General features: G+C 51.0%; 1 protein-coding gene across 4 annotated transcripts; it reads right to left on the bottom strand.

Annotated features, from left to right (window-relative positions):
- Positions 1–73: 73 nt before the first annotated feature.
- LOC131205817 (hippocampus abundant transcript 1 protein) lies at positions 74–24,598 on the bottom strand. 4 transcript variants are annotated; one of them, XR_009156773.1, is made up of 11 exons: positions 24,445–24,598; positions 6,291–6,386; positions 5,780–5,970; positions 5,555–5,696; positions 5,278–5,469; positions 5,003–5,211; positions 4,844–4,930; positions 4,673–4,770; positions 4,189–4,602; positions 3,392–3,786; positions 74–2,887 (listed from the first exon to the last, which is right to left on the bottom strand). XR_009156773.1 is itself a non-coding variant. In XM_058198077.1 (11 exons), exons 1-11 carry the CDS (start codon positions 24,523–24,525, stop codon positions 2,793–2,795), a joined length of 1,476 nt encoding a protein of 491 aa, XP_058054060.1. In that variant the 5' UTR covers positions 24,526–24,598; the 3' UTR covers positions 74–2,792. The 4 variants fall into 4 exon arrangements, 3 of the variants coding, with proteins under 3 accessions (XP_058054060.1, XP_058054058.1, XP_058054059.1); XM_058198077.1 differs by lacking the exon at positions 3,392–3,786 and having other exon boundaries at positions 4,189–4,318; positions 4,448–4,602; XM_058198075.1 differs by lacking the exon at positions 3,392–3,786.
- Positions 24,599–24,797: the final 199 nt, after the last annotated feature.

Here is a 24,797-nt window from a genome sequence, read left to right as displayed (position 1 = left end):
ATTAGCCTTAAACACTAATAAATATGCCGGCAAACACCGCGAAATCCTTTTTTCATCAAATTATTTACCAATATTTTTATTCTCGTCCTCTTCTCCACCATTCGTTTGACCTACTTTTCGCACCGTAACCTGTCCCCCGCCAACGGAAACAGCCTCACGGACACCCTGTCTCGCGCAATCTCTCGCTCTACCTCTTTGACACTCTCGGTTTTCGGCCACGCCAACAAACACACGCTGCTGAATACTGTGTCCTTCTGCACGTTTTGTGTTTGGTTTCTGTGTCTGTTTTTGCCTTTTGTGTGCACTATTGCTGTATAGTCTCTGCGTGGTTTCAATTACAATTTACAAATTTATTGAACTGGGCTGGGCTGGACACGTGTTTGTGTCCGTTCCTCTTAGCACACGGCAAGGAACGCAGCTGCTGGCTGGTCTTGTCTCTGCTCGATTTTGTTATCATTTTGCTCCCTCTCCCCGCAAGAGAAAAAGGACAAGAGGCTATAAAGAGTAACGTCTACGCATTGTTATCATTATCATAATTATTATCTCGTGAGTTCTAAAAACCCCCGTCGCCGTCTACGGGTTACCCCCAGATGGCACACACCAGGCGTTCGCCCGGTGCTGTTGGCGGGGCCAAAAGGGTTGAGGAGAACAGAAAACATACAAAACTTTGGAACTATAGCGCTGCAAAAAACTGGGCGCATAAAATGAAAACGGAGCACACGCGAACACATTTCAGTTCTTCTTTGATATTGTGTGTGCTGCGCGTGCGCGTAAGGAAAGGTGCTCTCTTCGGTGGTGCATCCGGCGCCACCCGGTTGCACCACGAGCGGCGCAATGCATGCGCGCGCAATCAATATACGGAGAGGGCCAAGGATAGGGCCATATTTTGATTAATCTTCTACTCGGTTTGTTTCACTTTTGTGACTGCACCCCCACCGGCCACAGCCACAAAACCCGGTTCTTATTTTTACAAACGTATTCGCCGCTTGGGCCAACGGAACTCTGTCTACTGAAGCCTGCGGGGGCCACCGCCTTTGCCTAAATAGGTATGTGTTGCTGCTGCTGATCTTTTGTTTTGCATTAGATTTTTATAAGTGGTTTATTGATTTCAGGGCCTCAGATGCAGACAACAGGCGCATCACACGCCTCTAGCGCGTTGAAGCCGCAAGTGTTTACTCTGCTTCTGGTTTTACTCTCTAAACTTCTAGCCCTAATAGCTCACAAGTTAATGCATAATCTTTGGACTAAACAGTGTGTTTCGCCTGGTAGTTTTACGATACGATCACTTCATCACACTACGATCGAGTGTTCGATCTTGCGTTTCTTCTTATTACTTTGCGCTGCAGCACATCCTGTGTTACATTACTAATGTGTGTGTTTTGTTGTCGTACCTATAGCACAATGGCCCAGCATTCTTCTGGGTGCTGCCACTTCGTGTGACGTTCGGGGGCCCCCAATATCTTGCACGATCGCGCACAGTTTTGAAGTACAAAACGAACACCGCTAGAGGCCGAACACTACTGACCAAAGTTGCGCACAAACTGCTACTTAGTACACAAGACAAATGACAAGTGTCACGAAATCATTCAAATGATCGTACTCCGCGCAAACTGTTACCCCAACAACGGCGCGGCCTCCACCAGTTTTGGATGGTATTAAAATCGAAATCAATCCTGTAACGCGATGCCCCAAAAACGTGTTAAATCTTACAAAGGTTCACTTAAAATAATTTACACAAATACACTTAATCGTATCACACCCAGTGGCGACAATAGCGAAAAGGATATACATTTTTCGTACTGTCCGCTCTCGCTCGCTCTCTCTCTCTCTCTCTCTCTACATTACGATTCCGTACGCGTCACACACATATGCTGACCGATCACATTCGCGCTCTCGTCGGGACAGTCTAGCAGCTCCTTACCATCGCACAACTCGTTAACGTTAACCTTATCACCTACTATCACTCGGATTTTTTCCTGCCACTCTGCCCCCATTACCCCACCAGGAGGTCCAACACTCAAGACCGGCCACAGACAGCCAGGCCTAGGGGGGATCAACTAACGGTGTCTGACCATGCGTGAACGTCCATCAATTGACTCGACATCGAGAGCAGGTTCGTCCCAAAAGAAAAACAAAATCCTCCATAATCGCGCTCTCCGCCGGTCTTCTCTCTCCTGGTAGCTGCCGCGCCCTGAGGGGCCACACCAACACCTCCCCAACAACAACAACAAGAACAACAACCGACGATCAGTTTTAAAGCTTTCGGTCCCAACGTAAAAAGGAAATTGATATCAACAAACAGAAAACTCCCTTTTAATAATGCAGCGTGTAACGCAGGTTGACGGAGTTGTTGATAAAATTTTGGTTCTGAGGAACTTCCTTCTGCACGAAACAGGCCGAGTGTTTTGGTTAAAACAAGAAGGAAGATGATCATATAGTGATGCATAAAACACTCTTCTGGCAAAAAAAAGCGAGACAGAACGATCAGCTCGCAGAAAACACAAAACGAATGCCATACTTCAATAGGTCCGATCATCGATCCGTTCCACTTAGGGCCTCCCCTGGATGCCCTGTTCCGCAATTGCTTCCTCTTAGATGCTAGAAAAAGATTGTACAAACTAGTGTCGATGATGACGATCGGGGTTTTTGGGGGCGGTGACGACGGGGCGCTGATTTTACGATAGTGGCCCGGCCGAGTGCACCGCGTACCACGAAGGAACGTTGTTCCTTTCGTTGGCCGTTCGATGGACGATGGCTGGCCAGTGCTGCCGTGGGCTGGCGGCACTGCTAAACTATAGCTGCGCGGAATCCTGGTGCATCAGGGGTGACAGTGGGCCGGCCACCTTCCGGCCACGCTCGTATTCATAATCCACGTCCAGTGAGAGTCCTACGGGTGGTGTTCGAGTGAGTTTGAAAACAGAAAGAAAAGCAATCGATCAGGTTGGGCACTAATGTCGTGAGCACGTGGCGATTAGCGACGGGCTACACTTTGGTCACTACAAGAGCGAAAGACAACGGTATTGTTGCAGGTGGAAAAACTAGCAGCCAGTGGAGCTTTCAAACGGGAGGCAAATTAGAGCTAGAGGCAAAGTAGTACGTGATGCATTTTACGGTGTGATTTTGTCTGCGGCAGCGCAATAGGCTCTAAAACAGTGTCTACTAGAAGGCCAAATACTAACAGCACTTGCGCTTGTGAGCTACGCAACTATATCTCCTAGGCAACGGAGCAAATACATTTCCACGCCAGCTCGATTCGATGTGAATCGCTTGGCAATGTGTGAACCGTAAGTAGGCCGTTGTTTGGTGTGGAAAAATTCTAGTGAGTGGCTTGATGAATGAACGAATTACGAAGAAGTTGGAGGTGGTAGAAAGAAAAAGTGATCATAATTACGGTCGATAAACACTGCCTCCGCCGGGATGAGGGATCCCGCTGCTTTAGGGCACACGGTGAGAACGGAGAAAAGTGTGATCATCATTGTTTGACCCCCCGAAGAGGTGGTGGCGTACTTTGAAAACAGGGGACACACTATCTCTCCCGCTTCGTAGGTAGGTAAGCGTGTGCATTGGGTGGGAACGGATTAAAGGAAGAACTTGGCAAGAAAAGTGGCAACATCGCAGAGACGGCGCAGCGGTACACACAGGCGTGGGGGGTTCACTACATTTCCTTCATTCAAACCCGCGGTACGTCTGGGCGGTTAGCGTTGCCTTTTTATGCACCGTATCGCGACCCAAGCAATCAGTCTCCAATCACAACCGTCAATCGGTCTTGGCACCGATAGCCGCTCTCTGGAAGTGGGGAAAAGAAAGCAGAAGAAAAAAGGATAGTGGAATAGGGACACAGTAAATCCAAGACCGGGCTCCGCAGTAGCACCAAAACACGGAACACAAAACACGAAAAGTGTAGAGGGACTCCAAAACAGAAGAAAGGAAAAGCACCATTATCGATCTGTTAGTATCCCCGCCCGGCTGGTAGTGAAAGTGCAATTAAGGGGGACCCCCTCGCAATGGCGGGCGCGAACACGCAACACACACCTCTCACAGGGTGCAGGGTTACAGGGTTTGTTAAAAAATTCAAAACACCACCCGCGGTTGACACGCGAACTTGTTAGTCCATTATGTTAGTGGACAGAACACCGATAGTCAAACACATACGAAAAGAAAAAAGGGAACGGTGAAAGGGATAGCTACTTTTCTTCTCACCCGATGGTCGCCGGATGTTGTCGCTCGGCACTTCCGGAATGAAGGCGGCGACGGCGATCGCACAAATCACCATCAGGGCACCGAACACGAACGGTGGGCCCGGCATCAGCTGCGAGTACTCGTCCTCGATATGATGGTGCACTCCACCGATGCCGGACGACGCACCGACGCCACCACCACCACCGTGCAGCAGCGTTTCGTTGCGCACGAACCGCGCGTCGGAACTGTCGAATATGCCGCCACCGGCACCGAGCCCGTTCAGGGCGTGACCGCCGGCCGCCGCCGGCACGTTATGCTCGTCGTTCAGGTCCACGTGAAACACGTAGAATATGACGCCGAACATGGCCGGCCCCAAACCGTTGCACAGGCCGCGCATTCCGGTGACCATACCCTGAACCACTCCTGCAAAGCGTAATGAAATGCGTGTTAAAGGTATATCACGAAACGCCAAGCCGCCACGCCTTCCCCTTACCCTGTTGGTCCGGGTTGGAATGTATCGACACGAATGCACTGATCGCGGGGTACGTAATTGACGCTAGCGATGCCAGGATACCCGCTGCCCACATCATCCTGTGCGTGGAGAATGAGCTAAATTAGTATCGACGAAATAGGACGACGATGACGACGACGGTGAGGAACGTACCATGTTTGGCTGCCAAAGCCGTACCACAGAAGCTGCAACATTTCGAACAGTAATCCTATTATTATTGTACGCTTCGCACCAAGTGCCCTGTGGCGGGAAGAGAGAAAGAGAGAGACATTAGTACGCATCATCGATATTTCGTAATCCACAGGGACTCACTTCATTAGATCGCCTAGGATGACCTGCGTCAGTATACTTAGTATACCGACGACGGCAATGAAGATCGACACGTCGATCGAGCTGAAGTGCATCTTGAGCTTCAGATAGACGAAGATGCACGAATATTGTCCAGCTTCGGGCAGATACGACAGCAGCACCGTGACGCACTGCATCAGGATCGTTTGATCGAGACCAACCTTACGGAGTGCCTGCAAATCAACGCTTCAGTACCACCAGCAATTTCACTAACGCAACTTACAGCGCAACCAACTTACCGCAAACGGATCTGCCTGCTCCCAGCTGATCGGTGCCCCCCACGAGCTGGGGCGAACCTTCTCCGGTAAACTTTCCGGCACCGCCACCAGAATGAAGAACACATCCAGCACGGCGATGGCAGTCGCGAGGGCCACGATCAGCGGCTCCGAGTACTTATCGTTCAGATACGCCCCCAGGGCGGGTGAAATAACCTGCACACGGTGAGTGGGGGGAAAGAAAAAGGGCTATCATCTTGCCGAACCGGAGAATCAAACCTCACCGAGCCCCGGAACTTACTAAGCTGGCAGCAAACGTGGCCGACACCAGACCGTAGGCTCGTGACCGATCCTCTACCGTGGTCACGTCAGCCACGTACGCAAACACAACCGAAAACGTTACCGCGAACACGCCACTGATTGAGATCATTGCAAAGAACCACCTGCGCGGGGAGAGGGATCGGAAGACACATTCAGTTTGTTACGGGCGTTGTGGCCGCTTTGAGGCAGAGAGCAGGGCACTTACCACGAGTTGATCGACATCAGCGGTATCGGAGCGCAGGTGAAGAACACCGTGATGAGCAGGAAAAACTTCCGGCCCCACACGTCCGACAGGGCGCCGATGAGCGGTGCACTCAGGAACGACAGGATACCCTTGATGCCCATCACCAGCCCGTTCATGAGGAAGGTGTGGTCCGGGAAGGTTTGATTGAGGACCTGTGCGCCGAGCGAAGAAACGAGAATTAAAAACCTGCACTATCTAGCATCGTCGTCATCCCGAGCGGAATTGGCCACCTTCTTTTCCCGTTTCTTTTCTTCACCCCAAGTGCCCTTCAACGCGCTCGGTCAGGGGGTCACGTTCGCGCATTGTTCGCCGAGAGATTTTCATTACATAAAACTAGGCATCTATTTGTGGCCCCCGGCCGTAGTCGGTCGCTAATATAATTTACGAATAATGTGTCACCGCGGTGCGCCGCTTGGCGCTATTATTGCGCAATTCCGTGTACAGTGTGTGTGCGCCGCTCGCGAATACTTACATTTATCACGGGCATCGTGAGCAGGCCCCAGGCGAAGAATTCCAAAAATATGACTACTAAGGCATGATACACGCTCGGCTCACCGATGCCGGAACTCTGCGAAAGTTGGAACGAAAACAAATGTACATTTAATAAGGGCTGGATTTCGGTTGATGAGAGCGCTGCAAACAAGGATCCAGAGGCACATATTCCACACACATAGGACAGAGAGCAGTGATGATGACGAAGGCAACGTGGCACATAAAATTCAATAAATTCGCGTACGCTTTTGGCAATCGCCTTCCCGAGAATTGGCGGCACACTTGGGGACAGCGAAAATCCAGAAACACGATACGGAGGATCGGGGAACGAATCGGTGGAACCTTCAAAAACGACGCCAATTGTCCGGGTCCAATCATTAATCGTTCGAGAAAGTTGTTGTTCCGAACCCGGACGTTGACGGATGTGACATTATACAACCCAATGACGCAATGGAGGTAAATGTGGGCTTCTTTCAACCATCAACAACAACCCTGGGCCCTTATCAATTTAATTGGCAAATCAACAAATGTGGAGGTCGGGAATCAAACATCGAGTGGTAATTGTTGAGCTGACAAGCGCACAAGCGTAGCGTGTTCCACAAAGTAGCACCGTGGCCACCCGTCGTCCGCCGTGTTGCCAGATTACGGGAAAGCAACATTTGCACGATAAACACCTTGTTTTCCGTGTCCAGCGTCATGTACGACACAAACATCACACACCGGGGCACCGGGTGTGTGGATTTGCGTCAAACTCCACACACTCCCCACAACCGGACCGAAGACCAAGTTTCGGGACAAGTTACGTTGCGCGACAACGGTTCCTGCAGGGTGTGTGGAGAGCATTACGCACGTACGCACGACAAACCAAGGTGGTCGCCTCCCCACGGATTCGCACTCTCGGTGACCGGTGTTTGCCGCACAATTCTCGTGTTGGAGTGAATTTTCGTACCCTCTCGAGCGCAGGAGGTTCAGTTTCCATTTGCAGGTTCGTAGGCCGGTTGACGCGGAAAAGGAAAAAGATATCCCAAAAGACATCGGACGCGGAACGCCCAGGTGAGACTACCAACCTTACAGTGATTGAAGATCAATCGGAGGAAGTAGATGAGATTTTTGCTCTGCTTCAGCTGCACCACGGTCACGGTCGGTAGGCCACTGCAGTTGCTAAGACTCGAAGGTGTCGTCGTGACTCGGGCGTGCTGCTGTTGCTGCTGATTGGCGGTGCTGGACCCCACCGCTGGCCGGCTACCAGCGGCTGTGGCGGGCGCACCGAGGTCGACCGTGGCCGTGTCGCTAACCGGATTATCCACGATGTGCACACTCGTGCTGTTGCTGCTGCCGGGGTCGGTCGCATCGATCACCGCTGCTTCCGAGTCGGGCTCGTTGGCGTTGATGATGCGCGACTTGTACGACGAAACGGTGGCGGTCGTAGCCGCCGAGTGGGTCAACATGGACGAATCCTCATCGTCTTCCTCCTCCTCATCGTCCTCATCATCGGGTGCCACCACCGGCTGGTGCTGTCCAGACACACCACTCGATTCTACCGCTGGCCGACTCTGCCTACAAAGGACCTCCCTCACAAGGGCCATCTGTTGCGGGGGCTCAATCTCCACGACACTGCAGCAGTCCCGCCGGCGATCCATCATGGCCCGATCCCTTTCCGGCAGCTCGCTGCCGGCCGGCCTTCCGCTGATCATCGGCGCACACTCGGCCGGCAGATCGAAACAGCTGCTGCTACGACTGTTGCTAATGCTGAGATAATTGCTATTCTGATCGTCGGTGTCCGTGCAGCTGTCTTCGGCGACCACCGTCTCGGTGGAGGCCACCTTCCTCGGAGTCTCGCCGCCGTTGCTTCCATCGGCACCGCCAGTTACCAAGTTACTTCTATCACAGACTTCGGCATCACATCCAATCGCAACCGATCCCGCCGACGGCCGGGAAAGGTTGGCCACCGCCACCACCTTGGAGCTGGTGGGGGTCCCTCCTCCAACACCAACAGCGTCCTCCACAGCCGAAAGCATTAACGAAGGCTCCATCACTTGTACTATACCGTTTCCTGCAGCACCCAAATTGACTCCACTTCACAGATTCGTTTCGGAGACGCTCCACCAGTTACTCCATCGGACGTCCTCTCCACCACCAGCAACCACAACAACAACAGCAACTACAACAACAACGAAGATGATGATAACAACAATTCGGGGGCACCGGCCTGGCGGGGTTCAATTCAGACTCGGCGGCGTAACACGAGAGCACAGCGAAATCCTTCTCGGATCATCCCACGGCAGCGTGATGCACGCTCGGGGCCCGGGACGTTTAAATAGACTCTGGTGCGGCGACTAGCCCCTCCCCGGGCGGGCTCAGCGGATTTGGACGTACAGAGATGATGGATCTTTGCCTCGCGGGTTCTAAAATTAACAACGACCGCCAACTAGGCAACCACGGCGGACATAAACTTAGTTGCTCAATGAGAACACTGCCGCTCTGCACGTGCGCCAGCTTCCGCGCCAAGCCGATTCCGCCGACTGGGCGTACTGGGCGATTTCAGGCAACACCTTTCTGCTGCTACCGGACGGACACTTTTACAGGCGCTTCAACAGGACGCTCAATGAGAATTCCGTTCCATTCTTGTCCAACACAGTCGGGTGCCGAATCTATGATCGTGAAGACGTAGGTACATCTCCGGTCCAGTTCCGGTTTGATGAGGTATGCGCGTAGGGATGTGGTGTTCCTGTGGTTTCTCTGGAGAAATGTCCCGCCAGCGCAGAGAGAGAGCACCAACGAACTATCGTTTTTCGGTTAATTTAAGCGTTGATTGGTCGCAAAAATATGTGCTCCGGATACTCGAACGCAAGATGATGATGAGGATGGCCCCCAACACGGACGTTGGACGCGGTTTCAAGTGCTGCTGCCCATAAAATAACTTGTTTGTACATTGGCGTAGCACTTTGGGGCTGGTATACGACGTTCGAACTCGGAGCTTCTCTGTTGTTATACTTCTCGTTTCGTTTTATAGGCACTGAATTCAGAGTAGATGCCCCACCAATCGTCGTCGTTTGTGTGGGAAGAATACCGCCGGGGGCTTCAACGTAGGAATGGTTCTTTTATTGAATGATTTGTCCTTGCGATGTTCCGTTCGACGGGCCGGAACCGGATGAAAGTGCGTGTGCGGGCGGTACTCTACTTTTAAACGCTCATCTAAAAGAAAACACATGTAACACACATTTCGGTTGTGATTATTTATGTACACTCACAAACAGCAGGGAACCTGAGACCAGCATTCGACAGGTCGGTAGCACAACGGTAGCACACACGGAATCCAGATGAGTTCTTTGCCATCGTACAAATTCAAGACTAATAATGTCCAACGATTCAGTACTGTAAACGCATTTGGAGTGTTTTGAAGTGATTGTAAAATGTAATTGATCAAGCCATAATAAGGTGGTGCCACAATAGGAAGCACCGTGTAGGTAGAGACTCCACATCCTCACGACCTTAGTCAGCAAAGTTCATTAACGCGGCCCACATTAAAGGCACCCAACGGCCTGGGGCATTAACCATGTGTCTTACTTGTATGCCTCACCTTAACAGCAGACATTGAGCAGATGTGTAAAAAGTATGTAATTAGTAGCGAGATTCATGCATAAAACATTACGAACCTACGAACCTACGCAAACACAGCGCGTAACGAGTTGAGTACACGATCACGTACCGAAGATGGATTTAACGACGATGCTTTAGTAGTCTGCCGACAGATCGTGAAGCGTGAAGTAATTTGTAAAGTTGCAGTTGGCCAGGAGCACCTCTAACGATACAATCGAAGTGCCGGCGGGCATTCAGCACCCGCCAATCGATACGATCCCTGTTATGATGATGATCTCATCATCACTCGGCGGAAAATTCCGTCGAAGCCGCAAGCCACTTACTGCATTCGGTCGACACAAAAGCCTCAACCAAAAGCCCCAAGACCCCGAGAGAGGTGGTGGTCACACCTGGAGCTCGATAACCGAGATCGATATACGATGGCGAGGCGTGCGCGCGCCTGGGCTATGTGGCCTGAAAAGCCTGCCCAAAACCTGCACTGCACCCTGCCATCAGAAGGGTCTCCTTGAAGGCCCTCGGCCGACGCTATTTGGTGCACCAAAATGGCTCCGTGCCGGGGAGGGGGAGCTAAGGGAAAAAGAGGCGACGAAAATCCGCAAAATGCATCGCCTGCGTCGTCGTAACGTCTGCGTCATACAAATCCTTCCTGGGCTGGGTTGTGGTGTGTTCCGTGTTGACCGGTAGCGTCACGAAATGTCACGTCCCCACCCCACCTGGCCTGCTGCGACGATAAACGGTGGTGGCCGAAATGGAGAAAGACCTCCATGGACCACGGCACGCGAAATGTAACGAAATGTGTTTTCGGCAGGACGATACGGTCCCCCGGAGAGGGTTACCGGGTGCAATGCGGGAATTATAATGTTTGCTTTTGATTAGTTATTGCTTCACCGTAATGCTGAAATGTTGTGTGAGTCATGTGCGTCAAAACAACGTTAATTTAAGGATCCCTAAATTAATATCCCTTTCGTCGATAGCTTAATGAAATAAATATTTAACCATTTTTTTAATCCTGGCCCCTTTTACGATCCGTTCTTAACGGGTGCTTTTTATCACCCGACGGCTGTGCTCTGGGGTGCGCTGTGCTCTGGTGAGTGGTTGCAATTATTTTCGTTTCACTTTACCTTCATATTGTTTATTTGTTCGGATCACACAGATTCCTTGCTACCACACGGGCGACCATATCCCATATCGGGGCCGCGCCCCGAGGGCCCTCTTTGGGAACAGCTTTCGCAAACACAGTATTGTGTGCCAATAAAAATAAGGCGGAAACAAAAAAAACCCAACGAAGCGTCAGGATGCCCCTGGCAGCATCTCGGGTCGCAGAGTGAAATCCGACCAGCGGGCCGATGAGATCAAATTTCACAGCCCTCTGGATTCGAGTAAATGTCGACAGAAAGAAGGTACAAAGGCCTTGACCCAAAACCAGCGGCCAAAACGCGCAGATAAGCGATTTATGATACGGTTATGTTTTACGGCGCACCGGGGACCGCGACCTCGCTCACAGCCAACTTTCTCCGGACCGGACAAATAAACGGCTGTGCGCCCCCGATTTCGCGCCAAATCCGGATCTGATCCCTCCGCCCCGAAAAAAGAAATGGCAATCCTTGAGATCCGGTGTCGGGCTGGCTAGCCCGGACGAAAGGAAGTTGTTTTGCAGGCCCATCCCTTTCGGGGTCATCTTGTCTAACGAATCAGAAAGTCCAAATCACCACTGCACGCTGACCAGTATAATGTTGCGAGCGACCGAGTGCGAGAGCGGGATCGCATTAAGTGCGAATTTTGGCGTCTAGAGGCCGTGGACCGCAAATTGACACAAATGATGTTCGGCATAAGGCGCAAGCTACTGACCCCCGTTGACACACTTCGCACCGGACGCTTATTAAGTCACTTAAACCTGTGACAGTCCATGTTTCGGGCTACGGCCCCGATTGCGACCGCCGGTTTCTGTCAAGCGAGGCGCAAAATGAATGAAAGTAGGACGCAGTTCGCAGTCCTTAATGAGGCGTTTATGTCGCGATAATGATTTTAGTTATATTTTGGACACTTCATTGAGCCTTCAATGTTTTAAAAGTTGCAGTTGGACACAGTATGAATGGCAAACTTATTCCAGTTACTGTATCTTTGGCTAATGACCAGGCTCAACCATTGCCGGACGAAACTGCGGTGTTCGGTGTCACGGAACTCCTTCCGTCAAAATGGGCGCACTGGCACACAATTAGTGATTAGCATACGGAGCCCCAGAGAGGGAGCCAAACTTCACCTGCAACTTTCAACACCCATAAATCAACCGGCCGAGTCGAGGCCTTCTGGCAGCGGGCCACGTCTGCAGTCTCACACTCGCCAGTGCCGCCAGTAATCAGGCTAATTGTCGCAGGCAGTCGGAACCACCGGTGGTAACCTTAGTCGGAAGCGGACACCGAGAAGAAAGAGTCAGAAACTCGGACCCCGTGATCATCTTACAGAAACTCATCAGAAAAATCCTTTCATGAACGTAAAATCAACAAACTTTGCGCCAAACCCCTTTCTCGCGGTTCACCGCGACCGTCTCCTGTTTCCCGGTTGGCACAGGTTTTGGAGAGTGTTTCTCGAGAGTCTCCAGAGAGCAGGACATCGAAACGCGACGGTGTGAACGACGGCAGTCAGTGCGCATGTCCCACGGGTCGTTTGCTCTCCGAAAATTCCGATGGAATCGCGTGCCGTTGGAAAACGGGAAAAAACCGGCACACGAACCACCGCCACCACCACCCCCTGCAGCCCTGCGAGGACACGGAGGGCCACCCTTCCAGTACGGCCACGGGTGAAGAAGTAGGTTGCCGCCGGTGAGACACCCGTGAGCGGCCAGTAATTTACAACAGCTGTCGAAGCGGGGATTGCTCAAGGTCCTTGTGGCGGCCGAGTGCACGTGTACCGGGGCCACCGAGACGGCAGTGCCATTGATCGGTGCGGCCGTCGGTACTCAAAACGATGACGCCATCGGAACGATCGGTAGCATCGGGAGAAGTAGAACTGGCATCGATTGTGTTCGTGGAATTTTCCCATTCCCAGTCTTTGCGAGGGAAATCTGTAATCAAGGACAAAGACGACTACGACACCGCGATCTTTGACGGTGGAAATTATTTTGAGCAGCACTTCCCGCGAATTCTCGCCCCCTCTGTAAAGGTTTGTTTGATTCGCCCTCCTGAACTGCCAGAACTGGAATCGTTTCGAAACGAGTAATAAGTGGTTGTAATCACTGTGCTGGAAGGAACCGCAGCTTGTACCGATAAACATGTCACTGTGACCAACATGTGACAGTAACTCGGCGTTGCCGTATAACTTTTGCCTAACCGCACACCGGTACACCCAACGGTGACACGCACCAGAAACATTTCACATTCTAATCGAGGAACCAACAGCACCACCATCGACCCAACACTGGGATGCCCCCAAAAGCGCGCTGTAAAGCCGCTAGGGGCTTGTGTGGGGCCGATTCGTGTCCTAAGCCCCTACCACGGTCAACGACCGATGGATGAAGTACAGGATTCTTGTTAAAATCTCGCCCTCGGAACCGATCCGAACCAAACAAACATAATAAAAATAATAACACGACCGTTGCGCCTCCCTGCGGTTGGATCTTTCGGGGGTCACGGAAAGTGTTAAAGCCATCCGAACCAGAGAATGTGCCCGAAACCTCACACAAACACAGTATGAAATGGAAGTATTTCTGGAGATGGGACTACGGAACGCGTTACATACACATTTCGGGGTTACGATGCGGTTCTACAGCAGGCCACCAGCCAGGGAGACCAGCAGGAGCAGCTTCGCACATGCCAGGGTTTAGATTATTTGATTAATCGTCTGATCGTGACAGTTCACGAAAAAGCAGCGGGTATAAAGTGTCGAGAGAAAAAACGGTTCCCGGGGCGAACGGGAAAAAGCACTGCCCGCGGCACCTCACGTGGGACGACGACCACCGCTGGTTCAACCTAAGCAAAGTTGAGACCCAACACAAAAAATAACCCCACGCTACCAGACCGCGAGTTTTCGCGGAATGTTTTCGTAACCAACCGTCAGCCACCAGGCGCCTCCATGCAGAACAGAACGAAGAAAGTTTCCCGTTCGCTGCTCTTCTTTCGACTGTGGGCGACGGCAGTGTTACTTACTTAGTGAAAAAAGGCCGCTTTATGAATAATGCGCCTTCTCTCGGCATCGCGTTCATTAGAAAGGTGGAAAGTTTTCCGTCTGTCCCACGTACGTATCGTGCCCACAACATTCGGGCGGGGCAAAAATGGCGAATTGAACCGAAAAGGAGCTCAACGACGGTGTCATGTTGATGAGTCCTCGTCTCAATACGCTTCGTAATGGAGCCCTCGTTGGCGGGGTCCATTTATCACCATATCTCGAATTTAGCAACAATCTTACAGATAAGACTCAATAATGTTGAGCTAAAATGTTAACTCTTCTCCCTCACACACCGTTGACGGGCGCACTTGGGCACTCTTGGCAAACATAGTTCTACAATATTATCTCGAATGCCTCACTCGAGTCCCACCCGGCCCAAGATTGCAACTCCACAGAGCGCCGGACAACAGTCAGCACAAACCAATCAAAGATAAACGGTTTTTCGCACCGCAGCAGAGGGTTTGAAATTTCATCCGCCATTTCGAGCACCATCTGAGGGGTGCGCGCGCGTAAGGTGCTAATTTTGCGCTTTCCGCCGCCGGCCTGAACTCAGACAGTTTCCACCTTCTCAGACAGACGGGGCTGGTGTAGGGTTTCTTGGCCACACACCGTTTGCCACTCTAAGAGTTTGGTCAATATTGACCCAAGCCAGGCGTCAAAGAGCCGTTCGCAGGCCGGTTAGGTCCACGTAATGGGCGACGGACGTTCACCGAGAATGACCAGTGCGCTTTTAACCGATGTTCCGGCTTTCGAAAATTTACATCCAGAAAAGTGGTCATTTTTATGCTGACCGTCCTATTGATCCGCCCCAAAATGGAAAAAGCAAGAAAGGGTGATAAAACGATGCGCACCATAAGGCCCGGATTAGCACCCCAAAACTACGTAGGTTGGTGAGTCACACAAAAACTAACCAGAATGGCGCATAGAAAGTCAATGCTGGGCCATCGTCAGGCCATTGCTGGTACCACTGGAACCCGCCGAGAGAGCCTTTTGCTCATAAAATATGCAGTAATGAAAACATGGATTTGACAGCCGTTTGGTGTGGTGGCAAGATCGATGGCCACAGCGCGTTATGCCGAAGCCCCAAACGTACCGGGAAAACCGTTTGAAGAGAAGTCAGACTCAACTCTGCTCAACGCTCGACCTTCGCCAATGGTTTAGAAATACACCGTTAGAGTAATAACCATCATTAGGAATGCGGGGCGATTAATTAGAATTAACTGCAACGTTCGCTCGCTCAACGCGCTGGCCTCGAGTTGACGGGGGAAGAAATTTAGTAAAAATCGATTTTTGCCATAATGCGAAAGTAACCGGTGAACCCAGCGAGCGGCAGGGCATCACACAGAATGGTGCCAAATTCAATATCCACCTCCCGGAGAGAGCTGCTGACGGCTTTCAAGGATCAGCAAAAAAGAAAACGCTGGCTACCAACCGCCAGATGCTCTGGCGCCAATCCGAGGAGGGAGCAGCCAAAACTTTGCAGGCGATTTTCTAATCATTCCCAACGCTTTTGGCAGGGGCCATAGCGTAGCAACGTAGATGGATCCCAAAGATGGATGAGTCTGCAGCAGCAGCATCGGGCTCATGTTGCTGGCGACCGGTTGACCTAGGCCCCGCACCCAGTAAGAGGTCGATCGATTCGAGCATACATTCTTGTCTCGTTTAGGGTCATTATCATCACGGCCGCACAATCTGGCCCAGCGATGACTTTGTACGTGAACCCGCGGGCGGTCACGCGATTCGCCTAATCGTCCGATCGCATCCGACTGCATCCGTCAGCAGGTTTCGGACCGGACCGGAGGATGCACAGCCGGGCAATCGTTACTAATGACCCACCGCTTCATACGGGCGATAGTTTCTGCCGTTGCTCCGGAATCACACATCATTATGTAATGGGATGCAGATACGCGGATTCATTCCGTCTGCCAAACACAATCCTGACAGTTTTAATTAATTTCTTATAAATTCATTTTCCTAAAAATAATGGTTAATGTTTAATGTTTGTCACAATCCAACAGGACCCAAACAGTGCTGTGTGGAATCAACTGCCACTCGAACGAGAGCACCCATGTTACATAATTAAACGAAAACCATCGGTAGCCTCCAAGAAGGTGTAAACGTCCGGCTTGGCGTTCCGTAGAGCAGGCTCCCGATTGTCGCGCCACACGCCAACCGACGAAGACAGGGTGTCTCGACAGGGCTCAACCGATGGCGGATTCTCGCGAAACCGTTCTTAGATAAATACGCCACACGGCCGAAGATTTGGCCCGAGAAATGGGCAACAATAAAAGTTGCCACCAGACGACGACGACGCAGAAGGCCGTGGAAGCAGCAGACGAAAAGAAGTTTATGTTTCTTCTATCTCCCTCTCTCGCTCTCTCTCTCTCTCTCTCTCTCTCTCTCTCTCTCTGGCTATGTTTCGACAACGAAGGACGACTTCGATGCTCCGCGCCGCTACCATGCTCAATGGATCTTCCATTGGCTGGCCTCAAAAGGAGTCGTTGGGTGGTTGTTTTTTTTACGACACCAAACATCCATTCAACTGACATCCCGCGACCGTCGATTGGAAATGTTCATTCTTTAGAGAAGCGTGTCTGTGTTTTTTTTTTGTTAGTGTCGGGTCCGTCGTGCGCTGAATGTGCTTTTATCAAGCAGAAACCCCATCGCAAAAGGGAATTACGTTGCGAAAGGAATTTTACTTTTCCATCTCCATTCAATGCGCCATCGGAAGAAATATAAATCTCTCCGGACTCTGCAAGGCTGGGAGTTATGTAAAGGACTCGGACCGCGTGCTACCGTTGGTGCACTTCCCGTCGTGTGCTGTACGCAGAGGGTGTTCTCAAGCTCGCTGCTCCCGGGTGCATACGTACTTTGGGAGGTGTTTGCCGTGTGTCCTTCTGGCACGGTGGCCGTTGCCTGGTGGAGTGATGTTGCTGTGCAGTGTTTTGCATTTCGGCACACTTCTGCACGCTTCGCACTCGGTGCACTTCGTGCACTTCGAACGCTTCAAGTTGTCTTTCCTGCTCTGTTGGGTTCTTTTACTGCGAAATCCGGACGAATTTTCCCACACGTTACGGCCTTCTCTCCACTGGGTAAGCTTCAGAAGGCTTCAACACGGCAATGTACTCACTTTCAAAGGATCTTTTTAATTCTCCCAAACCCTTGCTTCACACATTATTGTCGCACTGAACACCGCTTGCTGTGTGCCGTGATTGACCATTGGACAAGGTACATCCGTACAAGGACAGTCGGAATTTCACACCCAGCAGGCTTCGCTTTGCACTTCCTTACAAGATGGGACCCACTTTGGGGAGGGGTTAATTTTCAACCACACGCTTCCACCAACACACGTCAAATTCACTACTCGGGCCCAACGTGAAAGGACAGGTTAGTGTCCCTTTCTTTGGTTCACCAAAAATCCACCATTTTCTCACCACAAAAAATAAGAAACCAAAAACGCGAACCGCAGCTGGTGATTCGCGTTCGACAGCAAAACACGAACTAAGCGGCGAGAGTGCGATCGTCTCGCCAGCACGGACTCTGGCTGTGAGAGTGTCTCTCTGAGTGGTCGGACGCTCAGCAAACATTGGCGGCTGTCGGAGGATGTGTGCGACCCCCCGTCTGGTGGAGAGAAGACCACCAAATGGGGCGCACTGGCACAAAAACAGAGCAGAATTGGCCCCCCCACCAGGTGATTCAAACTCAGAGTTTCAGTTTCATCTGCTCGGCGTTGAGCCAACGCAAACTTCGATCCCTTTTTGGCTCTCGCGCGTCCCGTGAGCACCGAAAGGCCTTGACAGGTGCGATGGCACGTGAGAACTTATCGTTCCCGAGTTCCTTGTGTACACTAGAAAACGATAGGAACGGTACCAACCAACAAAGTTCACGGGGCGCGCGCGAACTAAAGGGGCAAATTGTACGAAGAAACCCGAGCCAACACCAAAAACAAATGACTTCACAATTAGTGTTATTTTGCACGATTGTTTAGCTTTCACAAAATAAACATAACGGCGAAACGACCGATCCCAGGAAATGTTAGGTTTTGAGCAACGAAATTGTGCGGATAGCTCAACTGTCGCCCCACACGGGCGCGACCGTTGTTCGTGTCACGTAGCGCCAACCCGCGCGGCGGAACACATGTTTCGAGCCGCTGTTGTTCGCAGAGATTATCGATTCGCGTGGAACCGGAACCTGGACCCAAATCGACAACACAAAGTAACAGTCGGAGCTGCGATATGCACTCTGGAAGCGGGAGATCAGTGCGCCAGCAACGTTTGAACTTACTCTACCTTCGCCATCATCGTGTCATCGGTGTGAGTGGATACTAGAGCCAAATATTCAACCTATTGCCAACAGAGGGTGAGTGTTGTAATTACCTGAAACGAAACGAACAACAAACATACATTAAATAAGTGACCGTATACACAGCGCAGCAGTGAGCTCATACAATGGCGGGTCCGGTCCCTTCCGGTACGCAATGGTATCCGAAATCTGCCCTCTTTTAGCGCAGCACAACATATCGGGGTGGCACCTGATTAAAAGTATAAATATTCATTTCCATTGCTCAACGAAGCCACAGCCGCCGGAGGCGACAAGTTGGTCAAATTGAAGGCGCAACTATTTCATCAACTCTGCATGATAAAAAGCAACCCCCAGTTCGAGATAATGTGATGGCCGTAAATTCATCTGATAATTACATCACACATACAGACACACAGCAAACATTACGAGGACCGCCGCCGGCCTCGCTATGCTAATCTCGTGACGACATCACTCGCCTCGGTGGGGACTTTTTGCAATTGATGCTATCACCACCTACGCGCTCGCGGCCCTTCTCGCGGTGATCTCACTCTGTGCCGTGTTTAATTACTGTCCGGAGCTTGGAGGCCTGAAACAGATGCCGTTCATCCTTTTGACCGAAAACCATGGAGATAACCAAAATCAGTGAGCGCGCCCTTAAATTGACCCCAAACCAGGGGGGGAAAGAAAATGGAAATCTTCTCAACATCCCACGCGCAATTCCAGGAACAGCACCCGGTGGGCGGACTATGGAAGGTATTTCATTGGTAGTCGTCGGAGCGCCGAAAAGCAAACAAAGCGAGACATAATATAACCGGTCCACATAGAATGCGTTCCACGGCCACGGATCCACCCTTCTATTGGCCGCAGCACGAGGGTCCACTGCAACCCACGTGTCACGCACGGCGGGGTTCCGCGACCCGCTTCGTGTGCATCGCGTGAACACAATGAAACCGCAAACGACGTGGTCAACCATGCGATGGTGGCAAAAAATAACCACATCACAACAGACCACCCGGCGAGGGCTGTGTGTTGACGTCACACACCGGAGCAGAAGGGGGGCTATTGTGTCGCCGGGGCTACTACTAGACAGCTTGACACACCAACCAATTGGCAGTCACAGAATGGGAGTCCCTTCAGAGGCCGCTTGCCAGAACACTCCGACTTCGGGGAGGGCGATAATCAAGTGTGTGGCCCTTCACAGTAAGAAGTCCCCGGAGACCGGGAAGAAACTGCAAAATGGCGATCTTGCGTTATTTGATCGGTTTATCGCAAGCTCACCCGCAAGCGTTTGTCGCGGTTTGTGACGCACGCGAGATGTCTTCACCAGCCACATGTTTAGGCATCGTAGCTGGCAAGTAATTTGTTTGAATTGAAATAAATTAAAACCAGTTTTGATCAAACTGTATGTTGGAAAACTAAAACAACACTTCGTTTCGGTCGTGACAAAATGGCCGCCCCAGCAAATCATATTTGGGCCCACAAGAAATTATGGTCGGTCGGCAGCGATGCAGGGGATGCAGTTACAGAGCGCGAAAGACGTTGCACAGCACCAAAGTGCAACCATGCAAATTCAATCATTGGACAATTGGACAGGCCGCCATCACGTCGTCGTCGTCGCCGCCAGATGGTGGTTATAGCCACCTCCACGCGTACCCGGCGCATAAAGACGTCTGCAGTCTCTGCGAGGAGGCGACCACGGCAGGGAATGCGAACCTATTTATAGAGAAGAAGTAACCGGGGCTTGATCACTTTCAATTAAACTCAATCAATACAAGCCCAACTGGGGCGCGAAAACTGCCCAGAAGCCGAAAGGACGGAACGCGACACCAGGGAAAGGAAGCTAAGACACTTGCTGGCAGATTGTTCAGTTCAAGGCTGTGCAAACCTCTAATATCCGGCCCTCGGTGGGGCGGACCGCGGATTAATGTGAGAAAATTAATACAATAAAGCAACTGTGAGCCGCGCCAGAAAGGCACGTTGTCGGTGTGCTGAAAATCACGTGTTGAGCACGCTTTTCGTCACACACCTTACACACTCGTTTGCAGCTCGTTACGCAGAGCGTTTAGAACAAAGGTGATAAATTTAGCACCATCAGCTGAAAACCGACGGTTTCTGGATATGTTTCAACTCGCAGCGTAGCAACAGGCAGCATCGGTGCCGTTATGTAATAAATCCACAACAGTTTTAGTCATCCAAACTTTCGGCGCTTCTAGCACGTGTAAGGAACGGAGATTAATGACGTAGCTTTAATGTACACGTGAGTTCTTGAGCCTCTAATAGCATCCCCTTTTCGAATCAAGCAATGCAACTAATGGCACAACAGGTGGGTCCTTCAACAGTTCTACAACCGCAATCGAGACACTTACTAGTGGCCAGCCATGATTTGCACCAGTCGATGGCGTTCCCCGTTAGTGACCGAGCAAACAGCGAGGGTCTTCTATGCAAACGGCACCATCACGTTCGCTGGCGATAGCGCAAGTCAACGATAACGGCCAACGAACGCACGATAAGAGCCCCACCGAGTCTCGATAATTGAAAGATGGCGAAATGGGAAAATCGATCCCAAAGCGCATCATCATCATCACCATTTCCGATTTGCTTAACATCGCGTCGCAGGGTGGCCCCCGCGACTAGCTGTCAAGTGGACAGCACACCCCGATTCCCTGTGCCCGAGATAGATAGCGAACCGGAAATGGTGTCAGTCAACTCACTACCGATGCTTCCGATCGATATGACGGACGGAGGAAATCGTTTCGAAAGGTGGCAAAAACATCCAAAAATTGAATTCCTTCCTTGAACAGAAGTGTCCACCGGTGGTCGTTTGACATTTGCCGTTTTTTATGGCCCCGCTTGTTGGTTAATTTATTTTTGGTCTGCTGCAGTCTGGGATTTCAAGCGGTGCAAATGCGGCTCTCAGTGAAGCAAAAGATCAGGTAAATCTCAAAACAAGCTTACCGGTTCTGGACGTACCTTGACCGATGTGCCCCTGCCAGGATCACAATTTAGTATGCAAATCACACGGTCCCTAAATGCTACTTTACACTGAAGGGAAAACCCGCCTGACGAACAAAAATGTAACCTCTCTCTCGCCTCGGAGCCTACTATAATTGTCGGGGTTTACGACCGGCGCGTTGTTCTAACACGTGTCAAGTTGACAACCAATGTACCAGACATAACAACGATAAACTGAACATTAATTATCGACAAGAATCTGCCGGCTTCTGCTGGCCACGTGTTATTCTTTCAGACCTGAAATCGGCAGGACATTGGTGGTCAAAAGAATTGTTAACCAACTTAGATTTATCACAACTAAAAAAATTTATTCTTTAATTAGAACAAAATAGACCAGCCTGTCAAAACTTCCGGTCGTTGTTAAAGCATAAGTATTGCGCCCGGCAGGAAGTTTTCGCCTTAAAAAAGACGGCCGTGCCCAAAAATAAGAAACGCTCCTAATCCGAATCCGTAGAAAACGACTTCTGCAGCAGTTTGTCTTCCACAGTCCAACCAGAAAAAAAGATCCCATTATCCGTGCGCCATCATGGCTGTAGTCAAAACTTGAAATGTACAAAAATACACAAGAAAAATGATTATGCAAACCCCGAGTACCCATGGACGGTAACGGCAAAGCGAAAACGGTCCAGAGCGCAACAGATTGTGAACAAATTTTAGCCTTCCCGTCACGGGGACGAGGAGCAGGCCAAATAAGATGACTGACCGGCCGCCAGCGGGTGTTAGAAGCTTGAAGCGTAATCTGTGCCACATGTGGCCGTGGCTCGCACACCAACGGATAGCGTCGTTTCGGTTCGCTTCTTGAGAGTAGACAGTCTTGTTGGTTCGGAGACGAGCCTTAAGAATACACGCCACAAAAATGCCAACTTCATGCGCCCCGACAAAGCAGGAAAAACAAATATCGAAAGCATTGCACTCGGCCACACGGCCCGGTTCCGCCCCGCTCCGGGCGGATTATTTTGGCCATATGCTACGCGACGGCTCGTAAATTTACGTAATCCAGCCGCGGTCGCTGGCGGCGACCAGAAGCCCTCACAAGGCGGTTGGTTTGTTTGTTTTGTACAGCTTCCCGTTACGTATTATAAACCATGTTCGTCATCAAACATGGCACCATTTTAATTAAAAAGAATGTCGAAAGCGGCCCAGTGTGCTATCAGCGAAAAGTTTACTTTTCGGACAACGTACGATGATAAGAACGTCCCCGCAGGGAATCAAACCGGTCGCCAAAAAAAGCTTTCCCGCAAACCCATTACCCGTCCGTAGGGGGTCACCAGATCTCGAGATGAGCGTCGACCCTGACCTACGACCATCATCCATTTCTTACGAGACGAAGCTGTTCCAAAAAAGGTGTCCTTCCAAAATGAGATCAGAAAACGGAACAAGCGCTCCACAAAACTTACACCTGTGAGACAAAACCGTCGCAACAGGTTGACGTCGACACATCAAGGCGCGTATTATGGCGTCCCCTACCGGTTGCCACCGGTTTAATAGCCGGCGCTTAATGACCGGCCTTTCGAAAGCCGAGAAGCCAGTAAAACGACGCATGCAAGCGTCAGAGCCATAGGGGTCGATGATAACCTCCAACCGGAGCGGAGCAGAGAAATGATCAAGCAGTAGAGCCAAGTCGTGGTGGTCAGAGCCCCACACATCCCAACGCACGCATCACGGTCAAGTTCAAGGTAAGTGCACCATTATCGAGGCTCCGGCGGCTGCTGGCCGCAGATCAGCTGTTCGGGACGCGTGTACGTCCAACGTCAAGAGAAAGTGGCCACGGGGTGCTGCGCTTCGGGGCGAAGCCTATGTGGCCGCTAGTGTGGAAGGTCTAGGCTGTGTTTTCTTTTTCAATGCTGCTTTTGAACCATCCAAGAGGCTGCTCCCCTCTCGCGATTGTCCGCCAGCCTCTTTTTCATCGCTCCCCGGCTGGAAATGTTTACCGAATCGGAATGTTAGCGAGAACCGGTTTGCGTAGACTCTGGAGTATAATCAACTCCAGATCACTCCGGCTGCTTTCGTTCATCATTCATCAGCACGTTCCGCGCTGTTAATTGCCAACATCCGAGAAGTTCGGCTCGAGGGAAGTCATACATTATCGAAGCTTCTACGGCCCACGAGCTGTAGATTTATCATTGCTTAACATGCACCGGAAAATTCAGAAAATAGACAATAGAAAAAGGGATGTACAACTTTCCTAGTTGGCACTCACGTCCGGGGGTCGTCGTGCGCTTCGTGCGGAGGAGTCACATCGTGTTGGGTTCACACAACACGATCATCACACAAATTACATTAGTTGCTGGCTTACGTGGCCCGCACATACCCCACGACGGGCTGTTCCTAGTAATGTACACAAACATCCAACAAGAACAGTAGTGCGGCATTGTTGCCGTGGAGGTCTGGAGAAGTTGGCAACAGAGACATGGAACGTGCGTTTGTTACTGTTTTTCGCTGAACCCTCTCTGAATAAGTAACAACAGGGCCACTGTTTGCCATCATTAATTCGATTGTCGCCCACTTGTGTTCGTGAGGTGGTTTAGAGACCACGAGCTGGACCACACGCGCTGTTCGGTGTCTGGACCGCTATCGGGGCCGCCATCATCCGCCCGCGCTATCTCCAGACATTGCGAAACTGTGTTTGCAGCATTTTATGACCAATATATTCTACCGGCATCCATCATGCCCGAAATCGGACGGTCATAGCCAGTGCCCCTTTACTCGCACGATAAGACATGATTTATCAAAACTCATATACCCGATACCAGCGCGTGCGATGCCAATAGAAATCCATAGCTCATTGTTTAGTAATTTTTCCACGTCTGCCAATCATCTTACGGTCGGAACGCACTCCGTTCCGCATAACGGAAGAAACGATCGCGCGATCGCGCACTAGCCGTATGCGCCGTTGTTGCTCCAACAATCCAATCTTCCGGTTTAGTACCCGTGTAAAGTGTGCTTCTATCATAAAATCCGGCCCCGTGACTTGTAGCACCTCAAAACTTCGGCCACTAATTTTATTCTCCCCGGTTTCTAGTAGCTGGGTGCGTGGCTGCTTCCGCTAATCTGCTTACCGTTATCACGCCGTCCTTTATGATGGCCGTTTTACGGCTTCGGAGCACCATGATGGGTTTTCTTAACGATTTTTTCGTCATGCTTGCGATGGGTCCTTACGCCAGCGGCCAGCTGGGCGTCGTATGTTGCTGCTGTCTGGCGGAGCGATTTTTTACTGTCCAGCGATCGGTACACGGGCCCGAGCAGCAAACTCGTATTGCTATGGATGGCCTTGGACTTGCTCACACTTTGTTACGAAGGGCGAAATCGAAAGGCGCGCGTAATAAAAGGATCATATCGGGTTTCACGGGACGATAACGGGATGTGTGCACTGTGTGTACCTTACTCTTTCACTCACACCACGGACGCGCAC

This window comes from Anopheles bellator, chromosome 1 (genome assembly GCF_943735745.2).
Source record: "Anopheles bellator chromosome 1, idAnoBellAS_SP24_06.2, whole genome shotgun sequence".
In the NCBI taxonomy this organism is placed as follows: domain Eukaryota; kingdom Metazoa; phylum Arthropoda; class Insecta; order Diptera; family Culicidae; genus Anopheles; species Anopheles bellator.
The sequence above is the reverse complement of the archived record's forward strand: the minus strand, read 5'-3'. Positions and strand labels throughout refer to the sequence as shown.

Excerpts from the sequence above, each read along its gene's own strand:
- LOC131205817 (XM_058198075.1), bottom strand. The coding sequence starts at position 24,525 with ATGACGAAAAAATCGTTAAGAAAACCCATCATGGTGCTCCGAAGCCGT. Across the intron at positions 6,387-24,444 it reads TAAAGGACGGCGTGATAACG|AGTTCCGGCATCGGTGAGCC; the intron begins GTAAGCAGATTA and ends CAACTTTCGCAG. Across the intron at positions 4,771-4,843 it reads GGCTTTGGCAGCCAAACATG|GATGATGTGGGCAGCGGGTA; the intron begins GTACGTTCCTCA and ends CTCCACGCACAG.